This window comes from Vipera berus (assembly GCF_964194415.1).
Source record: "Vipera berus genome assembly, chromosome: 3".
NCBI classification, from domain to species: Eukaryota; Metazoa; Chordata; class Lepidosauria; order Squamata; family Viperidae; genus Vipera; species Vipera berus.
In genome coordinates, this window is record NC_138204.1 from 180,427,341 (window position 1) to 180,451,353 (window position 24,013).

The window sequence follows — 24,013 nt, forward strand, 5'->3', positions numbered from 1 at the left end:
TGGGTTTAAGAGATTGAAGCAGGAGTAAGTCTTCCACTTTCAAAGCCCTTGTGAGGTCAGAGCAGGTTATATGGGGATGTGTATGCAGCTGTACAGATTTTTTTTTAAAAAAATATTCCTTCACCAACAATTATTTTCTATTTTAAATTTCCTACACTAGCTTCATGTTAGCTCAGATTCACTTCACAGGGTGGGGGGGGGGCTACAGAGAAAAACAATTGCAATCAATAATAGTGTTGCCTAGAATTGCAGGCTGTACTCTACACACACACACACAAACACACACACACACACACACACACACACAGAGAGAGAGAGAGAGAGAGAGAGAGAGAGAGAGAGAGAGAGAGAACACAGAAACAGGTTTTGTGGGGCATAAAAGGGAGGGATTGCTGATTTCATTTACGTAACACTGGTCTTTCTTATTAGGAAGATTTTGCTGAGAAGTTGACAATGATGTACAGTCTTGACTCATTGGAACGACGTTTAGGGAAGATGATTCTGCTGCACCACCACACAAAACCAATTAGAGAACTATTTTCCACGACAGGTCAGGAATTTCCACTGTTTCTTGTGGAGAATAATTTCTTTATTAAGGTGACATCCATGTCCATTATTGCTTTTCAGAATGACAATCATTGGCTTATCATACAGGAAAGTACAATCAGTGAAATCACGTCACCAGTCTGAGGCAATGCCAGAAACTCAGAGCATCAGTCTATGTTTTCCAAATGAACTAATCTGAGAATTAATAAGGGGAACATGATATATTGGCACTATTTTTGACAAGACTGTTAGAAGCACATCAAGAGGAAAAGGTAAAGCTAGTGCAGAAATGCTGCAGATAGTTTGGCATTTCTGAATCCCTCTATTTTGCCAGTTCCAAGAAGCTTCCTGAAATATTAGTACATGAAGTAATAGAGTCTCAATTCTTACGGTAACTCCATGACCTTCCAATAATTAATAAGAAATATGGAAAATGTAATTGAACAAAACCCATAAGTTATAACATATCTGTTTTTTCCTCTTTCATAAGTCAGAATACAATATGTTGAAGCAGACATGTGCGATCTTTTTTGGCCTCCCATTGCACTATATTGTGCTGCTCTGATGGATGCAGGCTGCTGATGGGACTTTGTGATAGATTTTGGGGGAGAAGCCTGACAAGGGGCAAAATACTTATTTTGTCCTTTGGAACTGCCAAACAAAAATACCCAACAGCTTGGAAAAATAGGCCAGAAAATTTTTGGCAGTCATCAGAATCTTCACCCTTACTTCCCCATACTTCCCCACCCCATACCAATTCACAGAATGTCAGAAACCTCTGCATTATGCACTCTGGTGACTACAAATGTGGTGCCTCTGTGCTGTGCATCATAGGATGTCCATTCTGGCTCAGATATTAAAAATTATTAAAAAATGGGATCCTTTTTTTTGCTGGTACAAACATATATTATTTGAAATAATTAGGTATTAATATTGTGTTGAAATATCCAACTAGACTGGAGGGAGGTGTTCAGAAAGGGCTGAACTTAGAGGCCTTGCCTTGCAGGAAGCTGCACAAGAATGATCTCCTCCAGATTCTCTGAAGCCTCATCTGATTATTTGGAAGGTGACCAGCCTTCCCTCTACCAAGTGAGTTCTCCAATCTTGCCAACATCATAAATTACGTCAATAAAGTAACATTGCAAAGAGGAAAAAATACAGTAGCACTAGTAAAACAATAAAAATTATAAGTAAAACATAAAAGGAAGAAAATGAATTGCAAAACTACACCAAAACAATGTTCTTATTGGCTTCGTCCAAATAACACACTAATCGTGTTAGTTAAGGCCTGGCAGCATACTCCACCTGATTCCTTCCAGATATGTTAGGATTATAAGTCCCAAAATTCCCAGGTAGTTTGGAATTCTTGTGTTAAGAGTTTCAAGATGTTTGGAACAAAAACTTGTGATTTTATTAAACAAATATTATAGTTCCCTATAACCTAATCCTCTACAAAAAGTGATAGTGTTTGAACATTTCAGTTTAGAAGAAATGGAAGTGAAGACATGGTAAAAATATTAAAAATCATTCATGGTATGGAAAATGTAGAAAAATGTTTTTCTCTTTTTCTCACAATGTTACTGTAGAATTATATTTGTTAAGCCTAAATAGGGGAGGATGAAATAAAATACACACATTACTTTAATTATTCTTATTTATCAAATGCAAACTGCTCAGAATCATCTAAAGTAGGCAGCCTGCATGATGGATGGATGGGAGGATAGCCTTTAAACTGAATGATGGATCTATATTCTATTGTACTACTATTTAACCTACTAAAAGACTCTAAGAAGTAAACAAACAAAAATGTTGCTCACCAGCCATGTGTACGGTAAAAATATCTCCATGTTTTTTAGTCAAAGATAATAAAAAAACAGTAGCATTTTTCCTAAAGTTCAGGGCCTCTCCCAAGAAAGGAATCCAACCATTTATTAAGGGAGGTTCTCCAGTGTGCCTAAAAAATAAAAAGAAAGCACTGTTGAATGATACATTGATTAATATGATCAAAGTACTTTGAAAATTTGAAAGCTTGGCAGTCACACCCTGAGATTTTTTTTTAATTCCTTAGGTGCCAAGGTTTCTACATCCATACATTTTGTCACTTATTTTTTCAACATACTGTAAAATCAATACAAATTGGTTTAAATGTTCAATCAGGGAACTGAATCTTGGTAAAAGTTATATATAATCAGTATATATAATATATACCTGCATCCGAAGTAAAACAAAATACACTCAAATAGTCGGATTTAGTATTTTTAAAGTCTAAAACATCCTCCTAGTTGAAATTATAAATAAATAATCTTTTTTTAAAAAAAACTAACTAAAAAAAACCAAAAGTGAGTATGTGTTAATACTCACATGTTGATACATTAATTGATACTGATGCTGAGACTCTAGAACAGGGGTCTTCAAACTCAGCCCTTTTATGACACATGGACTTCAACTCCCAGAATTCCTCAACCAGCGTGAGTCATAAAAGAGCCAAGTTTGAAGACCCCTGCTCTAGAAAGAGTACAGAGAAGAGCAACAAAGATGATTAGTGAACTGGAGGCTAAAACATATAAGGAACGGTTGCTGGCATTGAGTATGTCTAATTTAATAAAAAGAAGGATGAGGGGGGACATGATAGCAATGTTCCAATATCTCAGGGGCTGCCACAAAGAAGAGGGAGTCAAGCTATTCTCCAAAGCACCTGAAGGCAGGACAAGAAGAAATGGATGGAAACTAACCAAAGAGAGAAGCAACCTAGAACTAAGGAGAAATTTCCTGACAATGGAAACACCTGCCTCCAGAAGCTGTGAATGCTCCAACACTGGAAGTTTTTAAGAAGGGACTGGACAGCCATTTGTCTGAAATGGTATAGGGTTTCCTGCCTGAGCAGGGGGTTGGACTAGATAACCTCCAAGGTCCCTTCTAACATTATTATTATTATTATTATTATTATTATTATTATTATTATTATTATTATTATTATTATTATTATTATTATTATTATGTTCTTAAAGACAATTATATTTCAAACCTCTGTATTTAATATTGCTGTCCAAACGTAATACTTGGGTACATTTACATTTATACTTCCTTTAGTCTAAATGTTAATTAAGAATCTAATTCTAGCTCACAGTTAATACTACTTCTTTAAACAATATATTCAAGTTTACTTAGAATATTTCCTAACAAAGAAATAAGAGGGAGAAACAAGCTACCTATACTCCTTTTTACTGTACACTGTATTATGCATCAGTAATTTCATTTTAAAACAAGTCAAGGCACGCAAACTATATTGTTTTCTTTAAGAATTTATCATATGGTTTCCAAATCCACTATGAATAACATTTATCTCATGAGATTATAATTTTAACAGAGCTGTAAAAATTAAACCTATAATTGTTAGAAATCCTAATACATTATCAAGTTTTCAAATGCAAGGGATCCTTGGTTCTGTGGCATCCCACGCTTAGCCTCCTGCAACTGATTTCATAAATACTAACAGAAGCAAAATAAATGGCTCTGATGCTAGAGTCCCTCAGGAAAATCATTTATGCTGTACAACTCATTTTGTAATAATCACAAGAGGCGGACTTGTTTAATCAAAGATCAAGGCTTTATTTCTATCAAAGCTTTACTGCTATTAAACATAGCACAAAAATTTATGTAAGAAAATTAACCCTTTAACTCAGAAGATTTTCAAATATCAAAAGAAGCTCCTTGCTATATTATTATTTTTCAGTGGGTACTACTAACATTAACAACACCTTTAGACAGTGAAAAGTTTTTTGGCATTCATAAAAACTAGTATAAAATTAATACAGCATGAGTAAAAATACTGTAGAAGAACATTTAGTAATGCATTTTAATCTTCACTTCCATTTGTTCTTCCAACCACTAACCACAACCTAAACACTTATACTTTACACTGAATGCTGAAAATTGAAAGGTATTGTACCAGTATCTATTTAAATAATATCATCTGTTATTTTCTATTGGTTTCATAACTCTTTTCCTAGAAACCATATTACAAATAGCTTTGCCTTGCTGTGTGATGTGTAGTATATAAGGAAGCAATTTCTGCTTAAACTTTCCATTTTTCATTGCTGAATATTCTCCAATTTTTATATACAACTTTGTTTCATCATCAAATTCTCTTTTCTGGTATTGTGCCAAATTTATTCTGTCAATATGTATTTTAGTACACTGTGATATTTTTCATTTATGACTTCTGGAACTAAACCTATAGAAATATTTGTGCTTTCAGTTCTAGACTAGTTTAATTTTTAGAATTTTTTGAATGACATGGTATATTTCTTTTGAGTGGTGTGGTGGCCTAGTGGTGAAGATGCTTGAGTCCCACTCAGAAGGTTGCGAGTTCAATCCTAGGTAGTGGTAGATGTTTCTTTCTTAGAGTGGAAAGAAAAAACATCTGCTGCAAACTGTGTGGTGTCAGGAAGGGCTTCCGGCCAATAAATGCTCAGTGTCATCCACTCACTGTAAGGGTTTACCAGATCGTAAAAAGGGAATTTGGGGGTATATTTCTTTCCAGTACTTTTGAGGGTTTTTTAAAGATAATTTTTACATAACCACCATATATAATAAAACATCCCTCCTTTGTTGTAGTATTCCCAACATTTATTCTTATATGATTTATGTGTCTTGATAATTAACAGTTATATGACACCTGTAAAATATTGCATATCAATTTCCCCTAAATTGTAACTTGCAATAAATCTTATTGAATTTTTCCATAATTCTTGTTATGCTTTACTATAAAACTTCTGATTTGTTCCATCTCTTTATCGTATTTAAATAACAATTTATACATGCAGTCCATGCAAATAGGTGATCTTGGTTTTTATAAGTGTTTCAAATTCTGTCATCATTTTCAAGATCACTTCTTCCTTCTCAAAGTTACTATTTATTGTTCCAACAATTTGTAAATATAACAACTATGCTGAATTCCTTTCTTCATTGAACAATTCTTGCTGGGTCTTTAGTTCATTTTATATGTGTGGATTTACCATATTGGCATATGTGATTAAATCTTTCATGCTACAATTATCCCTTAAATAAAAGACATTTAATGATGAAGTGAGGTTACTGGACTTATACCCATTTTGTTTTGTTTTTTAAAAAACACATTTTTAATAAATTTTGTCTTGTAAAATGTCCCTACAAATTCCTTTTTATTTTGTTTCTTCATACAGTAAGACACTGTACTTTCCGATGGATATTCTGTTGTTTTGAGATTTTACTCATTCTGTTTCTTTTGAGTCTTGCAATGTTCTGGATCTTTCCCCCCCCCTCCACGCCATATAAATCTGTTAATTGTTCTTTGCAAATCATACAAACTTTTTTCTGAGATTGGAATTGATGTCATTTGAAATAGGAAGTTCATCTTGGGAACCACATTAATTTTTATTGTTGCAATAAGAACTAGCCAAGGACGTTTTAGCCTTTTGCACTTATCAAAACATTGTTTCATTTTTTTCTGGCACTTATTATAATTGTTTTGAAATGAGGCTTTTTCTGCACCTTGTCAAATAGGGTCTTATGTTCTAGCAGACAGAAAGTTGCTTTTACTGAATCAGATTATCTAGTTTAGTAATCATGTGTATTCAAAATTGTGCAGGATTTGTGGAAATAAAAGCTTCTGGTTACAGTTGTTTTCACTTTTCATAAACCAAGTATATATCTCTATTTCTGTACCCATATCTGCATCTTCATAACAATATGCATATTGCTCTCTAAAAAAATAATGTAGTAATTAAATTAACTATACGTTTATGTCAAAACTACAATATTAACACTGAGGCTCAACAACCACTCAAACGTAAGATAGACCTTCCCAGGTCTAAATACAACCCGTATTAAAGTTCCGATAGCTGCCTCTCCTCCCATCTCTAGGTGCTAATAAATACTTTTGGCATTTTCAATATCCATAATTTAAAAATATAGGTAGGATGCAAATATGAGAAGACATCAAATCTACCCCACAGCCTATTTTTAATCCTACTACCTTTTATCAAATTTTAAAAGCCCAATTATGTTTAATATTGAATCGGGTGATTTTAAAAAAATCTACATGCAGTGTCAAAATGGAAAGAAACTTTGCTAGGACATTTGTGAAATGTTAATAGTATTCCAATATGACGCATAAGAGCTTCTTAAAAGCACTAACCTATTTGGATGGTAAGCATATTATTGCATGTGGGAAGGGAAAGGGAAGGGTTTTTGGAGAAGGGGCTTTGAATACTACTAATTTTAAATAATGTATCTCCAAAGTAACATTATGACAGCAACAGTTAGATATGTAGCTTGTCACATTGTACTTTAAGGTAATTAATTTCAACTTCCCATTTTGTAATTTTATCAAAAGTTGAGTTTTTCATAGGCTTTCTGCAGAATAGAAAAGATACAGCTCAAAAATTGAGGAGACATAGTGATAAAATCTGCTGGATCTTTCTAGGGAAAAATCTTCAACTGTAAAAATGTAAGGTTCATTATTTGCTTTGAATATATTTTAATATCCCCTTCATGGATTACTGCCTTGTCGTGGCGAAGGGGCTTGCGTAATTCAATGAAGCTATGAGCTATGCCGTGCAGGGCCACCCAAGACGGAAAGATCATAGCAGAGAGTTCTGACAAAACGTGATCCACTGGAGAAGGAAATGGCAAACCACTCCAGTATCTTTGCCACGAAAACTCTATGGACAGTACCAAAAGGCAAAATGATGTGACGCTGGAAGATGAGCCCCTCAGGTCGGAAGGCGTCCAATATGCTACTGGGGAAGAGCAGAGGGCAAGTACTAGTAGCGCCAGAAAGAATGAAGCGACTGGGCCAAAGCCAAAAGCACGCTCAGCTGTGGATGTGTCTGGTGGTGAAAGGAAAGTCCGATGCTGTATAGATTCTTTTTCCACAGGAACCTGGAATGTAAGATCCATGAATCAAGGAAAGCTGGACGTGGTCAAACAAGACATGACAAGACTGAACATCGACATCTTAGGTATCAGCGAACTAAAATGGACAGGAATGGGTGAATTTAATTCAGATGACCATCAGGTATACTACTGCGGGCAAGAATCCCTCAGAAGAAATGGAGTAGCCTTCATAGTCAATAAAAGAGTAGGAAAAGCAATACTGGGATACAATCCTCAAAATGACAGAATAATCTCAGTTCGAATCCAAGGCAAACCATTCAATATCACAGTAGTCCAAGTCTATGCCCCAACCACTGGTGCTGAAGAGGATGAAATTAATCAGTTCTATGAAGCCCTACAGCACCTTATAGAACTAACACCAAAAAATGATGTTCTTATCATCATGAGGGATTGGAATGCTAAAGTAGGAAGCCAAAAGATAACCGGAATAACAGGCAAGTTTGGCCTTGGAGTACAAAATGAAGCAGGGCACAGGCTGATAGAATTTTGTCAAGAGAATACGATGGTCATAGCAAACACTCTTTTCCAACAACCCAAGAGACGGCTCTACACATGGACATCACCAGACGGTCAACACAGAAATCAGATTGACTATGTGCTCTGCAGCCAAAGATGGAGAAGCTCTATACAGTCAGTAAAAACAAGACCAGGAGCTGACTGTGGCTCAGACCATGAGCTTCTCATTGCAAAGTTTAGGCTTAAACTGAAGAAAGTAGGGAAAAGCACTAGGCCACTCAGATATGAATTAAATCATATCCCTGTTGAATATACAGTAGAGGTGACAAATAGATTTAAGGAATTAGATCTGATAGACAGAGTGCCTGAAGAACTATGGACGAGAAGTAGCAACTAAAACCATCCCAAAGAAAAAGAAATGCAAGAAAGCAAAATGGCTGTCTGAGGAAGCTTTGCAAATAGCTGAGGAAAGGAGGAAAGCAAAAGGCAAGGGAGAAAAAGAAAGATATGCCCAATTGAATGCAGAATTCCAGAGAATAGCTAGAAGAGATAAGAATGCCTTCTTAAATGAACAGTGCAAAGAAATAGAAGAAAACAATAGAATAGGGAGGACCAGAGATCTTTTCAAAAAAATTGGAGAGATGAAGGGAACATTTCATGCAAAAATGGGCATGATAAAGGACCAAAATGGCAGGGACCTAACAGAGGCAGAAGAGATTAAGAAGAGGTGGCAAAATTACACAGAAGAAATATACAAGAATGAGCCTAACATCCCTGATAATCACAACGAGGTGGTCACTAACCTCGAGCCAGACATCCTAGAATGTGAAGTGAAATGGACCTTACGAAAGCTGAGCAACAACAAAGCTAGTGGAGGTGACAGTATTCCAGCTGAGCTATTCAAAATCTTAAAAGATGATGCAGTAAAAGTGCTACACTCAATTTGCCAGCAAATTTGGAAAACTCAACAGTGGCCACATGATTGGAAAAGATCAGTTTACATTCCAATTCCAAAGAAAGGCAGTGCCAAAGAATGATCAAACTATCGCACCATTGCACTCATTTCTCATGCTAGTAAAATTATGCTTAAAATCCTACAAGCTAGACTCCAGCAGTATGTAGATCGAGAACTACCAGAAGTACAGGCAGGATTTCGAAGAGGCAGAGGAACTAGAGATCAAATTGCCAACATACGCTGGATCATGGAGAAAGCTAGGGAGTTCCAGAAAAACATCTACTTCTGCTTCATTGACTATGCCAAAGCCTTTGATTGTGTGGATCACAACAAACTGTGGCAAGTTCTTAAAGAGATGGGCGTACCAGACCATCTTATTTGTCTCTTGAGAAACCTATATGCGGGTCAAGAAGCAACAGTGAGAACTGGACACGAAACCACTGATTAGTTTAAAATTGGGAAAGGAGTCTGGCAAGGCTGTATACTGTCACCCTGCCTATTTAACTTATATGCAGAGCACATCATGAGAAAGGCAGGGTTAGATGAATCAAAAGTTGGAATTAAGATTGCCAAAAGAAATATCAACAACCTAAGTTATGCAGATGATACCACTCTAATGGCAGAAAGTGAAGAAGAACTAAAGAGCTCTTGCTGTGGGTGAAGAAGGAGAGTGCAAAAGTTGGCTTGAAACCTAACATTAAGAAAACCAATATCATGGCATCCGGCCCTCTCAATTCCTGGCAAATAGATGGGGAACAAATGGAGGTAGTGACAGATTTTATTTTCCTGGGCTCCAAGATCACTGCAGATGGGGACTGTAGTCAAGAAATTAAAACACGCTTGCTCCTCGGGAGGAAAGCCATGGCAAATCTAGACAGCACACTAAGAAGCAGAGACATCACCTTGTCAACATAAGTGCGTATAGTCAAGGCTATGGTCTTCCCAGTTGCAATGTATGGCAGTGAAAGCTGGACCATAAAAAAGGCTGAGCGCCAAAGAATTGAAGCCTTTGAACTATGGTGCTGGAGAAGACTCCTGCGAGTTCTTTGGACTGCAAGGCGATCAAACCCGTCAGTCCTAGAGGAGATCAACCCTGACTGCTCTTTAGAAGGCCAGATCCTGAAGCTGAAACTCAAATACTTTGGCCACCTAATGAGAAGGAAAGACTCACTGGAGAAGAGCCTAATGCTGGGAAAGATTGAGGGCAATAGAAGAAGGGGACGACAGAGAATGAGGTGGCTGGATGGAGTCACTGAAGCAGTAGGCGTGAGCTTAAATGGACTCCAGAAGCTGGTAGAGGACAGGAAGGCCTGGAGGAACGTTGTCCATAGGGTTGCGATGGGTCGGACATGACTTCGCAGCTAACAACAACAAAAACAACAACATTTTAATATATATTAATGTCCATATTAATACTCAGCTATTTTCTTTAACTTCCACTGAAAACCTCGGGACTTCCTAAAGCCAGTTTTCTTTCTTGGAATTCCAGTGCTGTTGGCTCTTACCAGGTGGAATTATTATTAGAAAGAGTGAACCACACCCATTTTAGAGAACAGGATAACACTTCCAATTGTTTATGATGCAACATATGGTAAATATATCTAAATATAATCTTAGTTAAAGTAACTTCCTTCCTTCCCTCTCTCCCTTCCTACCTTCCCCCCTCCTTTTTCAGTATTTCTATATTATTACCCAGGGCTTCCTAGAAGGAAGTAAAGGATGAAATATGTATTATGACATAAACTGCATGGTTTAAGAACTTCCATGCAATAGTGTGATGCAAGTACAAGAAAATTGAGTTTTTTATGTCAAACCATGTTTCATAATTTTCACATAATTTGTCTATATCACTATGATTACAGGTGCTCTTTATGTGATTACAGGTGCTCTATGTGAATTAAATCATAAAAACAAGGAAAATCATAGCATTCAAAACAGTTTACTGCCAACTGGACAGTAAACAAAATAGACATGTTAATTTCCAAGGACATTTCTGAAAAGCTTCTCTTATACTTCTCTGCCAACAAAGTCTATTCCACAATAATATATGCAAATGTGTATTATGTATAAAACCTATCACAACATAATTTACACACTGTATAATAATACTTGCTTGGATTTTTCATAGCCATCCAGTGATTTCTTTTAAAGTATAATAAGGATCTATTTTTTACTATGAAATGTGAAAATATAACTTTTACACTATGTTGACAGATGCAGTTATCAGATAAAACCCATAGCTCAGGCATTGATATCTCTAGGGTTCTATTTCCTTTCTGGTTTAATATAGTTATACAAAAGAAAATGTACTAAACAGTCTGCTCCAAACTCAAAAGGCTGAATGGCTTACAGATCTTCTAAAGTATAAAGTTTAAAACAATAAAAATAACAGAACTATATTTAAACTTTGTTGTTGTTAGCTGCGGAGTCGTGTTCGACCCATCGCGACCCTATGGACAACGTTCCTCTAGGCCTTCCTGTTCTCTACCAGCTTCTGGAGTCCATTTAAGCTCACGCCTACTGCTTCAGTGACTCCATCCAGCCACCTCATTCTCTGTCGTCCCCTTCTTCTATTGCCCTCAATCTTTCCCAGCATTAGGCTGTTCTCCAGTGAGTCCTTCCTTCTCATTAGGTGGCCAAAGTATTTGAGTTTTAGCTTCAGGATCTGGCCTTCTAAAGAGCAGTCAGGTTTGATCTCCTCTAGGACTGACCGGTTGGATCGCCTCGCAGTCCAAGAGACTCGCAGGAGTCTTCTCCAGCACCATAGTTCAAAGGCTTCAATTCTTTGGCGCTCAGCCTTTCTTATGGTCCAACTTTCACTGCCATACATTGCAACTAGGAAGACCATAGCCTTGACTATACACACTTTTGTTAACAGGGTGATATGTCTGCTTTTTAGTGTGCTGTCTAGATTTGCCATGGCTTTCCTCCCGAGGAGCAAGCATCTTTTAATTTCTTGGCTACAGTCCCCATCTGCAGTGATCTTGGAGCCCAGGAAAATAAAATCTGTCACTACCTCCATTTCTTCCCCATCTATTTGCCAGGAATTGAGAGGGCCGGATGCCATGATCTTGGTTTTCTTAATGTTAAGTTTCAACCCAAGTTTTGCACTCTCCTTCTTCACCCGCAACAAGAGGCTCTTTAGTTCTTCTTCACTTTCTGCCATTAGAGTGGTATCATCTGCATATCTTAGGTTGTTGATATTTCTTCCGGCAATCTTAATTCCAACTTTTTATTCAATATTTAAACTACATATAAAATAATCCCAGCACTCAAAGAGCACTTGAACATAATATAGGAAAACAAATGAAAATAGTTCACTTATTATACTCATGCTATCTCTGAGACTTTTGGGAGAAGCCACATTTTAATGAACTTCCTAAAACTAGCAAGGTGAGAAAACAATATAAGTTCTGGAGATATGCTGTTCAAAAAGGAAGGTTTGGATTGAGAAGGCATGTTCTCTTGGCCCATAAAAATGAGAATTTAGTGTTAGGATTGAAGCCATTGGAAGAAGATCAAGATCCTAATCATTGTCTTTAAAAGCCAATCAGAAAATTAATAAACAATGGGAAAATCTCAAGGCTCCCAAGGAGTTTCTGGATAGTCTTCATGAACAGTTCTTTAGAGAATGCATTGTAATTGTCCGAAAACTGTTTAGCAAAGAACAAAAAAGTGTCAAATTCATCCCCATTTAATATTTAGTGAAATAACCAAACAGATGAATTCTCTTCAAATATATCATCAATGCACAACACCTGTAACTGATTTTCACAAACATAAACCTTCTGTTTTAGAATATCTGTTTACAACCAGAAACAGACATGTAGTAATCTCTTGTTTGGGATAAACATTAATCCAAATCTGTCTACAACACACACACACATGCATACACACAGATCCAGAGGTACATACACAGAATTCATTACTTATGATAATCTCTATTGCAGCCTATTTATTCTTAACCTTTATCCTCTAGTCACTTGTCCTAAATCTAGCAAATCCACTAGCAGCATGTGATGACTAGCGTCTTAGCATAATTTTGAATTCTATAGAATACTTTAAAAAGCCCTCCAATAAACACACCATCTTGCAATACATCAGCAATTCTCCTGACTAATTAAAAAAGTCTGAAAGGACAACAGCCTTTCTTGTTATAAAGCATCATAGTCAAACACATACTAACAGCAACAGATAGACAACAACATTCCTATAGTATTGGAATTCCAATTCAGAGGTCATCTTATCACATTTGTCATCTTATCAAACTTAAAACTGATAATATGAGAAATGTTGCTTTCTCTTAAAATAAATAAATAAAAAATGAATGAAAAAAGAGAGGGACATTGGACTGGTACTGAGATATATCTGATTATAATATGAGTTTTAACATGATACACATTCCCAATGGCTTTCTATCATTATTGAAACTCAGACTTTAATAAGTGTCCCAAAGATATTAGACAGAATTGCAGTGCAGAAGCTTTGCTTTATATATGAACAAAAGGCAATGATATCTAATCAGAAAGTTTCTAAATCTCTGAATGGTTATATCACCCACAAATACAGTTGCAAGAAAAAGTATGTGAACCCTTTGGGATTATGTGGAGTTTTGCATGAATTGGCCGTAAAATGCACTCTAAACGTCATGTAAGTCACAACAATAGAAAAACACAGTCTGCTTAAAATAATACTACACAAAAATTAGCTGTTGTCATGTTTTAATTGAACGTAAGATGGAAACATTCACAGTGCAGGGTGGAAAATGTATGTGAACCTTTGGACTTAATAACTGGTTGACCCTCCTTTGGCAGCAATAACCTCAACCAAACGTTTCCTGTAGTTGCAGATCAGACCTGCACAATGATCTGGAGTAATTTTGGACCACTCCTCTGCACAAAACTGTTTCAGTGTAGCAATATACTTGGGATGTCTGGTGTGAATCGCTCTCTTAAGGTCATGCCACAGCATTTCAATCGGGTTGAGGTCAGGACTCTGACTGGGCCACTCCAGAAGGCGTTTTCTGTTCTGTTGAAGCCATTGTTTTGTTGAATTACTTGTATGCTTTGGGTCATTGTCCTGTTGCATCACCCATCCTCTGCGGAGCTTCAGTTGGCGGACAGATGGTCGTACATTTTCCTGCAAAATGTCCTAATAAACTCTGGAATTCATTTTCCCATCAATGACAACAATCCGTCCAGGCCCTGAGACAGCAAAGCAGCCCCAAACCATGATGCTCCCTTCGCCATGTTTTACAGTGGGGATGAGGTTTTGATGTTGGTGTGCTGTGCCTTTTTTTCTCCACACATAGTGTTGTGTGTTTTTCCCAAACAACTCAATTTTGGTTTCATCTGTCCACAGTATATTTTGCCAGTAGTGCTGTGGAACATCCAGGTGCTCTTTTGCAAACTTTAAATGTGCTGCAATATTTTTTTTGGACAGCAATGGCTTCCTCCGTGGTGTCCTCCTGTACTCCATTCTTGTTGAATGTCTTCCTTATTGTAGATGTGTCAACAAAAATGTTAGCATGTGCCAGAGATTTCTGTAGGTCTTTAGCTTACACTCTAGGATTCTTCTTTACCTCATTAACCATTATGTGCTGTGCTCTTGCAGTCATTTTTACAGGACGACCACGCCTAAGGAGAGTAGCAACAGTGCTAAACTTTCTCCATTTGTAGACAGTCTGTCTTACCGTGGACACATGAACATCAAGGCTTTTGGAGATACTTTTGTAACCCTTTCCAGCTTCATGCAAGTCAACAATTCTTGATCGTAGGTCTTCTGAGAGCTCTTTTCTGCGAGGCATGGTTCACATCAGACAGTGCTTCTTGAGACCAGTAAACCCAAAACAGGTGTGTGTTTTTAAAGGGCAGGACAGCTGTCAGCAACACATCCAATATCATCACACTGAATGGAGTCAACGTTGGCTCACTCCTGGCTCCAATTAGCTCTTGGAGAAGTCATTAGGCTAGGGGTTCACATACTTTTTCCACCCTGCACTTTGAATGTTTCCATCTTATGTTCAATTAAAACATGACAACAGCTAATGTTTGTGTAGTATTATTTTAAGCAGACTGTGTTTTTCTATTGTTGTGACTTACATGACGTTTAGAGTGCATTTTATGGCCAATTCATGCAAAACCCCACGTAATCCCAAAGGGTTCACATACTTTTTCTTGCAACTGTATGCTGTACTTCCCTTGCAATACCATATAAATATTTCCTCCATTGTTTTTGTTCATGCCCAGCTGCATGGCCAAACCCTACTCAACTTTTTCTGATCTCAAAAACCAAAGCAGAGTTGGAGATGCATATAAGATCTCCTGGAAATACCAGGGAGGCTACAGATCAGTTTAGGATGCCAGAAAAATACCTTAGGAAAAGGCAAGGGCAACTGATTTTTATAGCATTCCCAAAATAATTTGCACAATAAACTAGATTATAGTGTTTTCAGGGTTTTTTTTCTTTATTGAAATGAATTACACAGTAAATCTCTAGGCAGCTTAAGATAACAGTGAGTTTGGTATTTAGATTAGTGTTAGTATCTTGAATTAAGAAAACTAATAATTGTAATTTCAAATATTTATATGGGAAATGATATTATTGCCCTCATTACAATACAGTCCTCCTCCAATAAAATCCTAGGAGTAAAAAACATGGGCATTTGTCATTTTTTTGACAATAAGATGGAAAAAAGAAATAACATTATTTAGATATTAGCTTTCTGACTTTTGATTGCTAATTTTGTCTGTTTTGTTTTTAAAGAAAGTTTTAATTATTGGTTTTATTGTATGCCACCCACAGTGACATTTTTGAGAGGGCAACCATATAAATTTGATGGATCAATCAATTTACCGGTAACTTCATCTTCCTTGTAAAGAAGGAACATCTTCTAAAATATCTTGGATACTGATATCCTTTTTAAACAGTATTTCAGTGTATTCTTCCTAACTTTCTTCAATCTTCTTTGGATCAGTTGTTATCTGTTCATGGCATTCTTCAGCATATGAGGCATCAAAATAGAAGTGCATCAAATGCAAGATTATCCAGGAATACTGAGTCCCAAACAGTAGCTCTAGTCAATGTAGAACTGATCTGACAGTCTCTGCAATCAGGTAGTTGTGAAGACTTGGAGCCATCATATTTTTTAGATGGCTTTTTAGAAAGATTGATCTAAGGTGAAAGGTGAACCCTAATCATACACTTACATGCTAGGTAAACAGTCTGGGCAGTTTCTGGCTGGAGAAGATGAAAGGATTGGGGACACAATAGACAATTCAATAGATCCTTGGTATTGAAGATTTAGAACAGGGGTGTCAAACTGCCGGCCCATGGGCCGGATGCATCATAGCAAAACTGAGCCCACCCCATTGCCAGCAATGGCAAAAAAAGTCACGATACATCGCGACACATCACATGATGTTGCGAGTTTGACACCCCTGATTTAAAAGGGTGGATTAAATAAAGTAGGGTTCTCTAGCAGTCACTAACAGCAACAACACATGGAAAGCAGTAAAACCACAGAAACAAAAGGTATTATTAATTATATGTTAAATCACAGAAATTTTGAATAAATTGGCTGAAATAGCACAACCTTTAAATTGTGAAATTCTATAAAAAAAGTCTTTGCTTATGAACTATAAGGAACAGAATTAATGGCCATAAATGTAAACATAATTTCACTAACTGGAATCTTGTGAAAGACATTAACATCTCTATGCTGTTAAGATTTACTGCTATACAATCTCCAACTTCCCAAAGGAGCTTTCATAGGAACCAATAAGTGGGAACCTTTATTTTTATGAATTTGTGTAAGTCATCAAATGTGAAACTCTCTGAACACAAAATGAAAATATATTGTCCCAAGGACAAAAGCTAATTTTCTATTAAATAAGAAGACAAAAGACCATAAACAGCAGCTGAAAAGTGAACCTCTTACATACCTGTAACATCCCATGCAAAAAGCCAGAGAATACATCTTATGGTTCTGCTTAATTGTTTCAATGACACCTTATGGAATAGTAGGTTAACCTTAAGCCTGAGGCAGGTGCTAAATAATCAGCTCTGGTACAATCATCTATTTTTTTTCCAATCAGTGTCAAGTGCATGGAACATCTGTTCTATACACTGCAATTTTATTTAAACACATGACAATGGAAATAATTCAGTGCCAACTAGAATGACTGGGTGGCGTGCAGGTATGTTCTCAGGGCTGCCTCTGGCTTGCTAGAAACTATGCAAAGAAGAGGACTAAAGTCCTGCTGGTAGGGTTTCACCTCATTCACTTTCAGACTGGTTTACAGTACAGTTACATCCAATTTCACTCAGAGCAATGTAGGCCACTGAAGTTTTTGGTTTAGCTTGATCATCAGGGACCATTTAAATGCTAATGTTGTGAAGCTTGAGATTTAAGTGATTATGCCTGGATGAAACTAAATTTGAAAACAGGTGGCATGTTTGTTCTAATGCCTATTTGATCACATACTTGTTTGTTAATACACACTACATTGAATTTTATGAACTATAGAGCAGAGTTTAATTGAGTTGACTGCTTCTACTGGACTAAAGAAACAAATGAAGCAATAATACTATATAATATTCAGAAAGTGTTTGAGTTTTTTTAGATCTAAAATTCTAATTTAAATTGATACCAAAAAAGGAGCTTGCTTGAAGAAAAAAGAATGCAAATAAAGTACAGGTAATCCTCAATTTATGACCACAACTGAGCCCCAAATCTCTATTGCTAAGAAATATACTGTAGTTGTTCAGTTGCCCCATTTTACCTTTCTTTCCACAGTTGTTAAATGAGCTGCTGCAATTGTTAAGTTAGTAACATGGTTGTTAAGTGAATCTGGTTTCTCCATTGACTTACCAGAAGGTCGCAACCCTGGAACATTGCAACTGTCAGAAATCTATGCCAGTTGCCAAGCATCTGAATTTTGATCATGGAAACACAGGAACGTGCCAATGGTTATAAAGTCACTTTTTTGCAGGGCTGTTGTAACTTTGAACGGTCACTAAACAAATGGTTGAGAACCATCTGTAACACATTTCCCCATCACACGTACACTATTCTGTGCCCTAGATCAGGGGTCTTCAAACCTGGCCCTTTTATGGCTTCTGGACTTCAACTCCCAGAATTCCTCAGCCAAGTCATAAAAGGGCCAAGTTTGAAGACCCCTGCCGTAGATTAGAGTCTTTTCAGTTATTTAGACCTAAATCTCAATATATTCTTTTCCTTAAAAGACAGCTTTTCAAGATAGATCAGACTATGAAATTAATGCCATGTATATCCGTACTAGTATTATTGTAAAAGTATAATAACAGAATCTTGCAAGTCTGAATGTACTTCCTCTCTTTCTCACCATAAAGGGGCTTATCTGAGACATTCATGGCATTACTTTCTTATTCTAAGATCAAGTCTTTTTTTTTAATCTGACTGTTACATTAGCAGCAGCTCTTCTTCCTGTCCCTCAAGGCCACCCCCTCTGTCTTTTATATCTCTCACTGTTATGCAGAGGTTGCAAAACACTTTCTGATATGCTTTTTCTCACCTAGGGTATTGTGTAAACTCAGCCAATTAGGTTAGTTTATTTCTCAGGATATTGTGGAAACTCAAAAAATTGATTAATTTAGTAGCCAAATTAAGTGTGTTGCTGAGCACAGCTAGACACAGTGTATAGGGTACTAATCTAATTGAAATTCCAAGGAGAGATATATCTGTATGTGGTGTTGTATTTAGCTCTTAAATTGCTTTACTTTAAAAAAAAACATAGTGACACGCCATCATTGGCAACACTCCTTGTGCTGGATGTATCAGAACTGTAAAGCAAAAATCTCAAAGGGTCTCAAAAGTTTCTTTACAGACTCATTAATAAGCTCAAGAATATTCAAAATAATTTGCAGCATTAGACAACACTCTAAAATTATGTTTTAATACACTCAATACTGTCCAAAATCATATTTTTATGTAAAACAGTTGATATGCTCAATATTTTTTCTTAACATATCAAGGATGATAGAAGCTTCTTTTTGCTGTCAAAGTGATCAAAGAGATTGAGAAAAAAAATCTATAAACAGATGCTACCCAGTGACAAACTTTAAAGAACAAGATTGTGAGGCCAGATGTTTGAATGACCTTCGGACTACAGAACATGTTGGCATGGTGTTGATTTAGATAGCTGTTGGCAGCACTTTTGATCCAGCAGCTGAAGAAAATATCTAAATTATGGAAATCATACCCCCTCCATTTGCTTTCCCACTCCAGTACAAAACCTAAAACTACTGCTAGCCAGTGGGACTGATGGCTGTCAAGGAACCTGAATTCACCACACCACTCTGCCAGTAGTTATCACATCAAAAGGGAGTTAGCTGAATGAGCAGGAACCACTTAAGGCAGTGCCATTTACATTTTCCCCATAACTTTTAGCAGCTGTTTCTTGAGTGAATACAGACACAAAACAAGAACAAAAAATACACTTTTTCAATACTGAACCCTGTGCAAAGGAAAGGATGTGAAATAATGGTCATGCACAATGATGTAAACTAGAACAAAATGGTACAGGAAAACAATGATATCCTTTTCTCATTATTTGGGGCATTGAATCAAATCAAAACGAAGCCATCCAAGATTAACAATTAAGAGCGAATTAAATAATTTCCAAAGATTGAGACTTTCTAAAAACAATTTTGATATCCAATCTAAAACAGTACTAGAAGAAGTATGGAAAACAGAATATTTATAAGATATGTGTGAGTATTTTTATAACAAATAATGTGATTGAAGACAGAAGAGCTGTTCTTACACTTCTGGACATTTCGCCATGTTACCTGGAGAAATATACACTGCTTATTCTGAGTTGCCTCTGCTGTCCAGCACTTGTCAAAACCACTTTCTGTCAAGCGTTTCACAAAGTGTTGCAAAATGACAGTTCAGGATTTCTGAATAGATGGAGCCCCAGGAAAAAACCTGAACAGATAGAAGATTTATAACTCTAAACTACATCAAAGCGACTCCTGTCAACATCATGTCAAAAAAAAACCCCAGAAAGAGGGAAAAAGGAGGGGGTGAAGGGAAATGAACTGTTCATTTCAGACAGTTTTAAAAATATTATATAAAACACTTTTTTTCTAAATATGAACTAAGTGTAAAGAAAAAAAATAGCTGCACATACAGTATGATATCCAATATGTGACAAAAATACATTTATAATATTCTAGGAATAACAAAGTTCTACTAGTAGATACTGTCTGGCAGTTAAAAATCACTGACATCCAAAGGAAGTATATGAAGTATCTATCAGTTTAAAATAGGACAAACCATCTGGCTCTAAAAAAACAGAAAATACTCTAGCCTGAGTGTTAGTTTGGATTTTCAGAATTCCTTCCACAGATTTATTGTCAGTGAATCAATTTCCCATGATGGACTCAATGCTTTATCTCAGGAAAAAAAGCTGAGCAATCTCCTCAGTCAAGCTAGAATATTACATATCTTCTTTAAATTGCAACTTCAGTGCATTACTTTTGTTCCTCTTTATTTATTTCTTTATTATACTGTACTAAGCCACCTAGCTTGACACTGATCAGTTTCATTTCAGAAGGATTAGTTTTAGTTTGCTGACATTTTAGAATACTGTGTTAAGGCAGGAATGGGCACAACAGCTCACAACCATCTTTTGGGGGGCACCAGAACTTTCTGCTTACACTTTGTTAAATTCAGTGGCAAAACATTCAGAGATACAGAATTTCCTGACAAAAGTACACAACAATGTAGCCAAGGGCTTTCTTAGGTCAGCATTTTATTTAGCACAGTAACCAACTAGATGCCTTACAAGCAGGTGACAACATATAACCCCCTCCCCCCACCACTTTCCCCCTGCAGCTGATAAGAAACATGATTTCCCAACCCTGAGATAAGACCTAAATATTTTAAGATAAAAAGCCTTTGATATATCTCTTCTCCGTGAATTTATCTAAACTCCTTTACAGCCATCCAAATTAGTGGCCATCGTTACTTTTCAGCAATGAATTCCACTGTGATGAACAGAAAGAAGTACAGCTGTAATAGGTTGGAAAAGTACAGAAATTCCCCAATCTAATGTTCTGGAGAGAAGCCAAGGTTCTGGAAATTACAAGTTCTCTGTGCAGTAGATTTACAGTGGTTGTAAATGAATCAGGAATTTCTAAATGTTCTCCACCTAATTAATATTAGTGCAGCACTACATATTTGAAGGGAAAAAGCATTTTAAATCATGTGTCTTTTCACAGGCTCATGTAGGGCTAATCTATCATCTAGTTTAACACTTTATTGCATAAACTCTGTAACATATTGGTTGTGATACTATTTAAACCCGCAGTCCCCAACCTTTCCAGCTTGGTGGCCCGACTCGGTGTGGGATGGGTGGGTGAGTGGCCGTGAAATGGAGCTTCGTGTGCAAGCGGAGGGTGTTTGTGCTCGTGCATGAAACTCCATTTGTGCAAGCAGAGCTTCGCACATGAATGCTTGCCCATTTCTGTCACGCCCCATTTTGAACAGGCCACAATCCAGTAGTGGGCCATGGCCTGGCAGTTGGGAGCCCCTGATTTAGATGACACTATTTAGACTAGCACAAACATACTGCAGCAACCTGAAACATCAGAAAAAAGAAACAGATTATCTAAACAATCTTCCAACAAAATGGATATCCATGCAACTTCATCAAAAAATGCCCTACCCTCAACCCAATGTAGCACAACCAACATAAGCTGTAAAAAGAATAACACTGTAAAAAGAATAACACTAAGAATAATACATCAAAAACTACAAAGTCTGGTTTTAGGATTGAGAAAAAGGTGAAATATTTGGGGTCAAACTGACAAATACAAACACAAAATTAATTGTTTGAAAATATTTATGTGCCTCTCTGTAATGATACCAAAAAAAGATTTATTAAGATGGGATAAACTGCATTTATCACTATTGGGTAGAATTTCTGTAATTAAGTTGAATGTCTTACCAAAGATGCTTTTTCTGTTTCAGATGTAAGCATTTTTTTTCTTTTTTCCCTTCTTTTCTACATTCTTCCTTTCCCTTTTCCCTCCCCTATTTTTCCTACTATTTGCTTTTGTATTTCTGTATTTTATATTATAAACTAATAAAAACTGAAAAGATTGATGAGCACCTTCAGGTGCAATGCTTTTTCTTCTCTCTCCTTTCCGTTTGCCCACCAATGAGCATTTTGATTATTGCAGTTTGGAATGGAAGCAATTAATCCCAGGAATGGAAGTCTTACTTATTAGAAGGAAGGTAAGAATTACAAAGTACCGGTAAGAATTCCAGTGAGTACGCTATTTTCAAATGAGGCACTTATTGTATATATAAACAATTTTAGGGTGGTAACACTCTTGCCTACTTCCTCCCACTTTTTCTACGCTAAAAGCTCCCCTCTTTTATGAAGGAGAGACAGTTCCATCTGTTCACTTTCTTGATAGATATTTCTTACATTGGTAAAAGTGATATTAACTTTCACAATCATTATGCATGCAATGAGGAGAAACTAACAGAATCTTTTCTAAATTAAAGATTGAAATATGGCTAGAGGAAAAAGTTTCAAAAACTCAGAATAGAATATGATTTCAAACTTGCTTATACTTTAATTTCAAATTCTGGTTCTAATGAAAGAATGAGCAGCCAAGATAAAACACTTAGCTCTGAAAAGGAAAAAGAAAACTTTTGAGAATGGTGACAACTTTTGGTAAGTACAGTACAAGACTAGCCATTGGGGCTAAACTAATCCTATGAACTTTTTGCTAGTCTCTAGTGGACAGTGGTATGGAAACCTCTAGGAAGTGTCACTCACCTGGCTACTCATCCATAGAGAAAGATAATGGGATAGACAAAGGTATTAGATAGCTATAGTACATGCATGTTATGTTCCGTCCAGCGATTCAGTCAGGAAAGAAAAACATGGGAGTCAGGCCACAGCAGAGAAGGCATGTTTCCTGAGCCCAGTCAAGCAGCAAACCTTGGCCAATGGGACTTAGAGCATGCCCATCTTGCAGACTAGATTGAATGGGTAAAAACAGCAGGGATTGCTTAGAGTATCACTTGGGCTCTTGCACATGTTCAATTCTGCACACCTATACCAATTTTCAATCAAAAATGTGTTCTGCATCTGAGAACCCTTTAAATATGCCTTTTATTCATTCAAGACAAAGCTGTTGAAAGTATTTCCTTGTTTGACGTGCTAGCAAAAGTTCAATACCACTGAACATTTTATTTATTTATTTAGCACCCTATAACTGTCCTCAAATTTGGGTGGCAATTCTTTCTAGTGTGATTCACGGATTTTAGTAATCTTGTTTATTTCTTTTATATATATATATATATATATATATATATATATATATATATATATATATATATATATATATATATATATATATATATATATATATATATATATATATATATATATATAAAAGTTGTATTAATTTTTTTAAATTACAGCCTTTAGTGCTTAGTAAAAAAAGCTGGTGTCTGGATTCAGATATTTAACATTAACTTCTTCAGTATAAATCTGTTCAATACTACACAATCCAGTATTTTTCCCCTGATCCTCCTTTCTTCTCCATATTTTTTCCATTTTCCCTTCATTACACCATTATGATTTTAGTACTATTCATGTATACAGCATTAGATACAAGCATCTTCATATTTTGCTAATGTCATACAAATAATAATATCAATTCATAAATCAATATCAATTCATTAATCAATATCCTGTTTTTTGTGCTCTTGTTAAAGTTTGATTTCCCATCAGTATCTGAAATGTCTTTATCAGTTATGATTTTCTCAATATTAATTACATTTATATAGCTGAAAGTTTTATTCAAATCAATCCTCCTCTTATCTTCATATTTCCCATATCAAAAAAGAGAAAGAAATGCTATCTTAATTCTAAATCATATCTTGCATTATAAAGGTCTAATTATATCTAAGGGTCTTCTGTTCTTTTAATCTTATTCAAAGAAATATTTAAACATATAATGCCTCCTCTAAAAGGTTGAATCTTCTGTTTTTAAATCTGACTCTCGCTTTCTTTCTTTGCCAAGTAGCTTTCCAAGCCAGGGCAATTA

General features: G+C 36.2%; 1 protein-coding gene across 1 annotated transcript in view; it reads right to left on the reverse strand.

Moving 5' to 3' along the window:
- Nucleotides 1-24,013, reverse strand: part of CYP7B1 (cytochrome P450 family 7 subfamily B member 1) — a 108,293-nt gene that overhangs the window by 27,139 nt on the left and 57,141 nt on the right. The window contains exon 2 of the mRNA XM_081322787.1: nucleotides 2,364-2,500. Coding sequence (XP_081178913.1) covers nucleotides 2,364-2,500 — 137 coding nt within the window. The remainder of the gene's footprint in view (nucleotides 1-2,363; nucleotides 2,501-24,013) is intronic.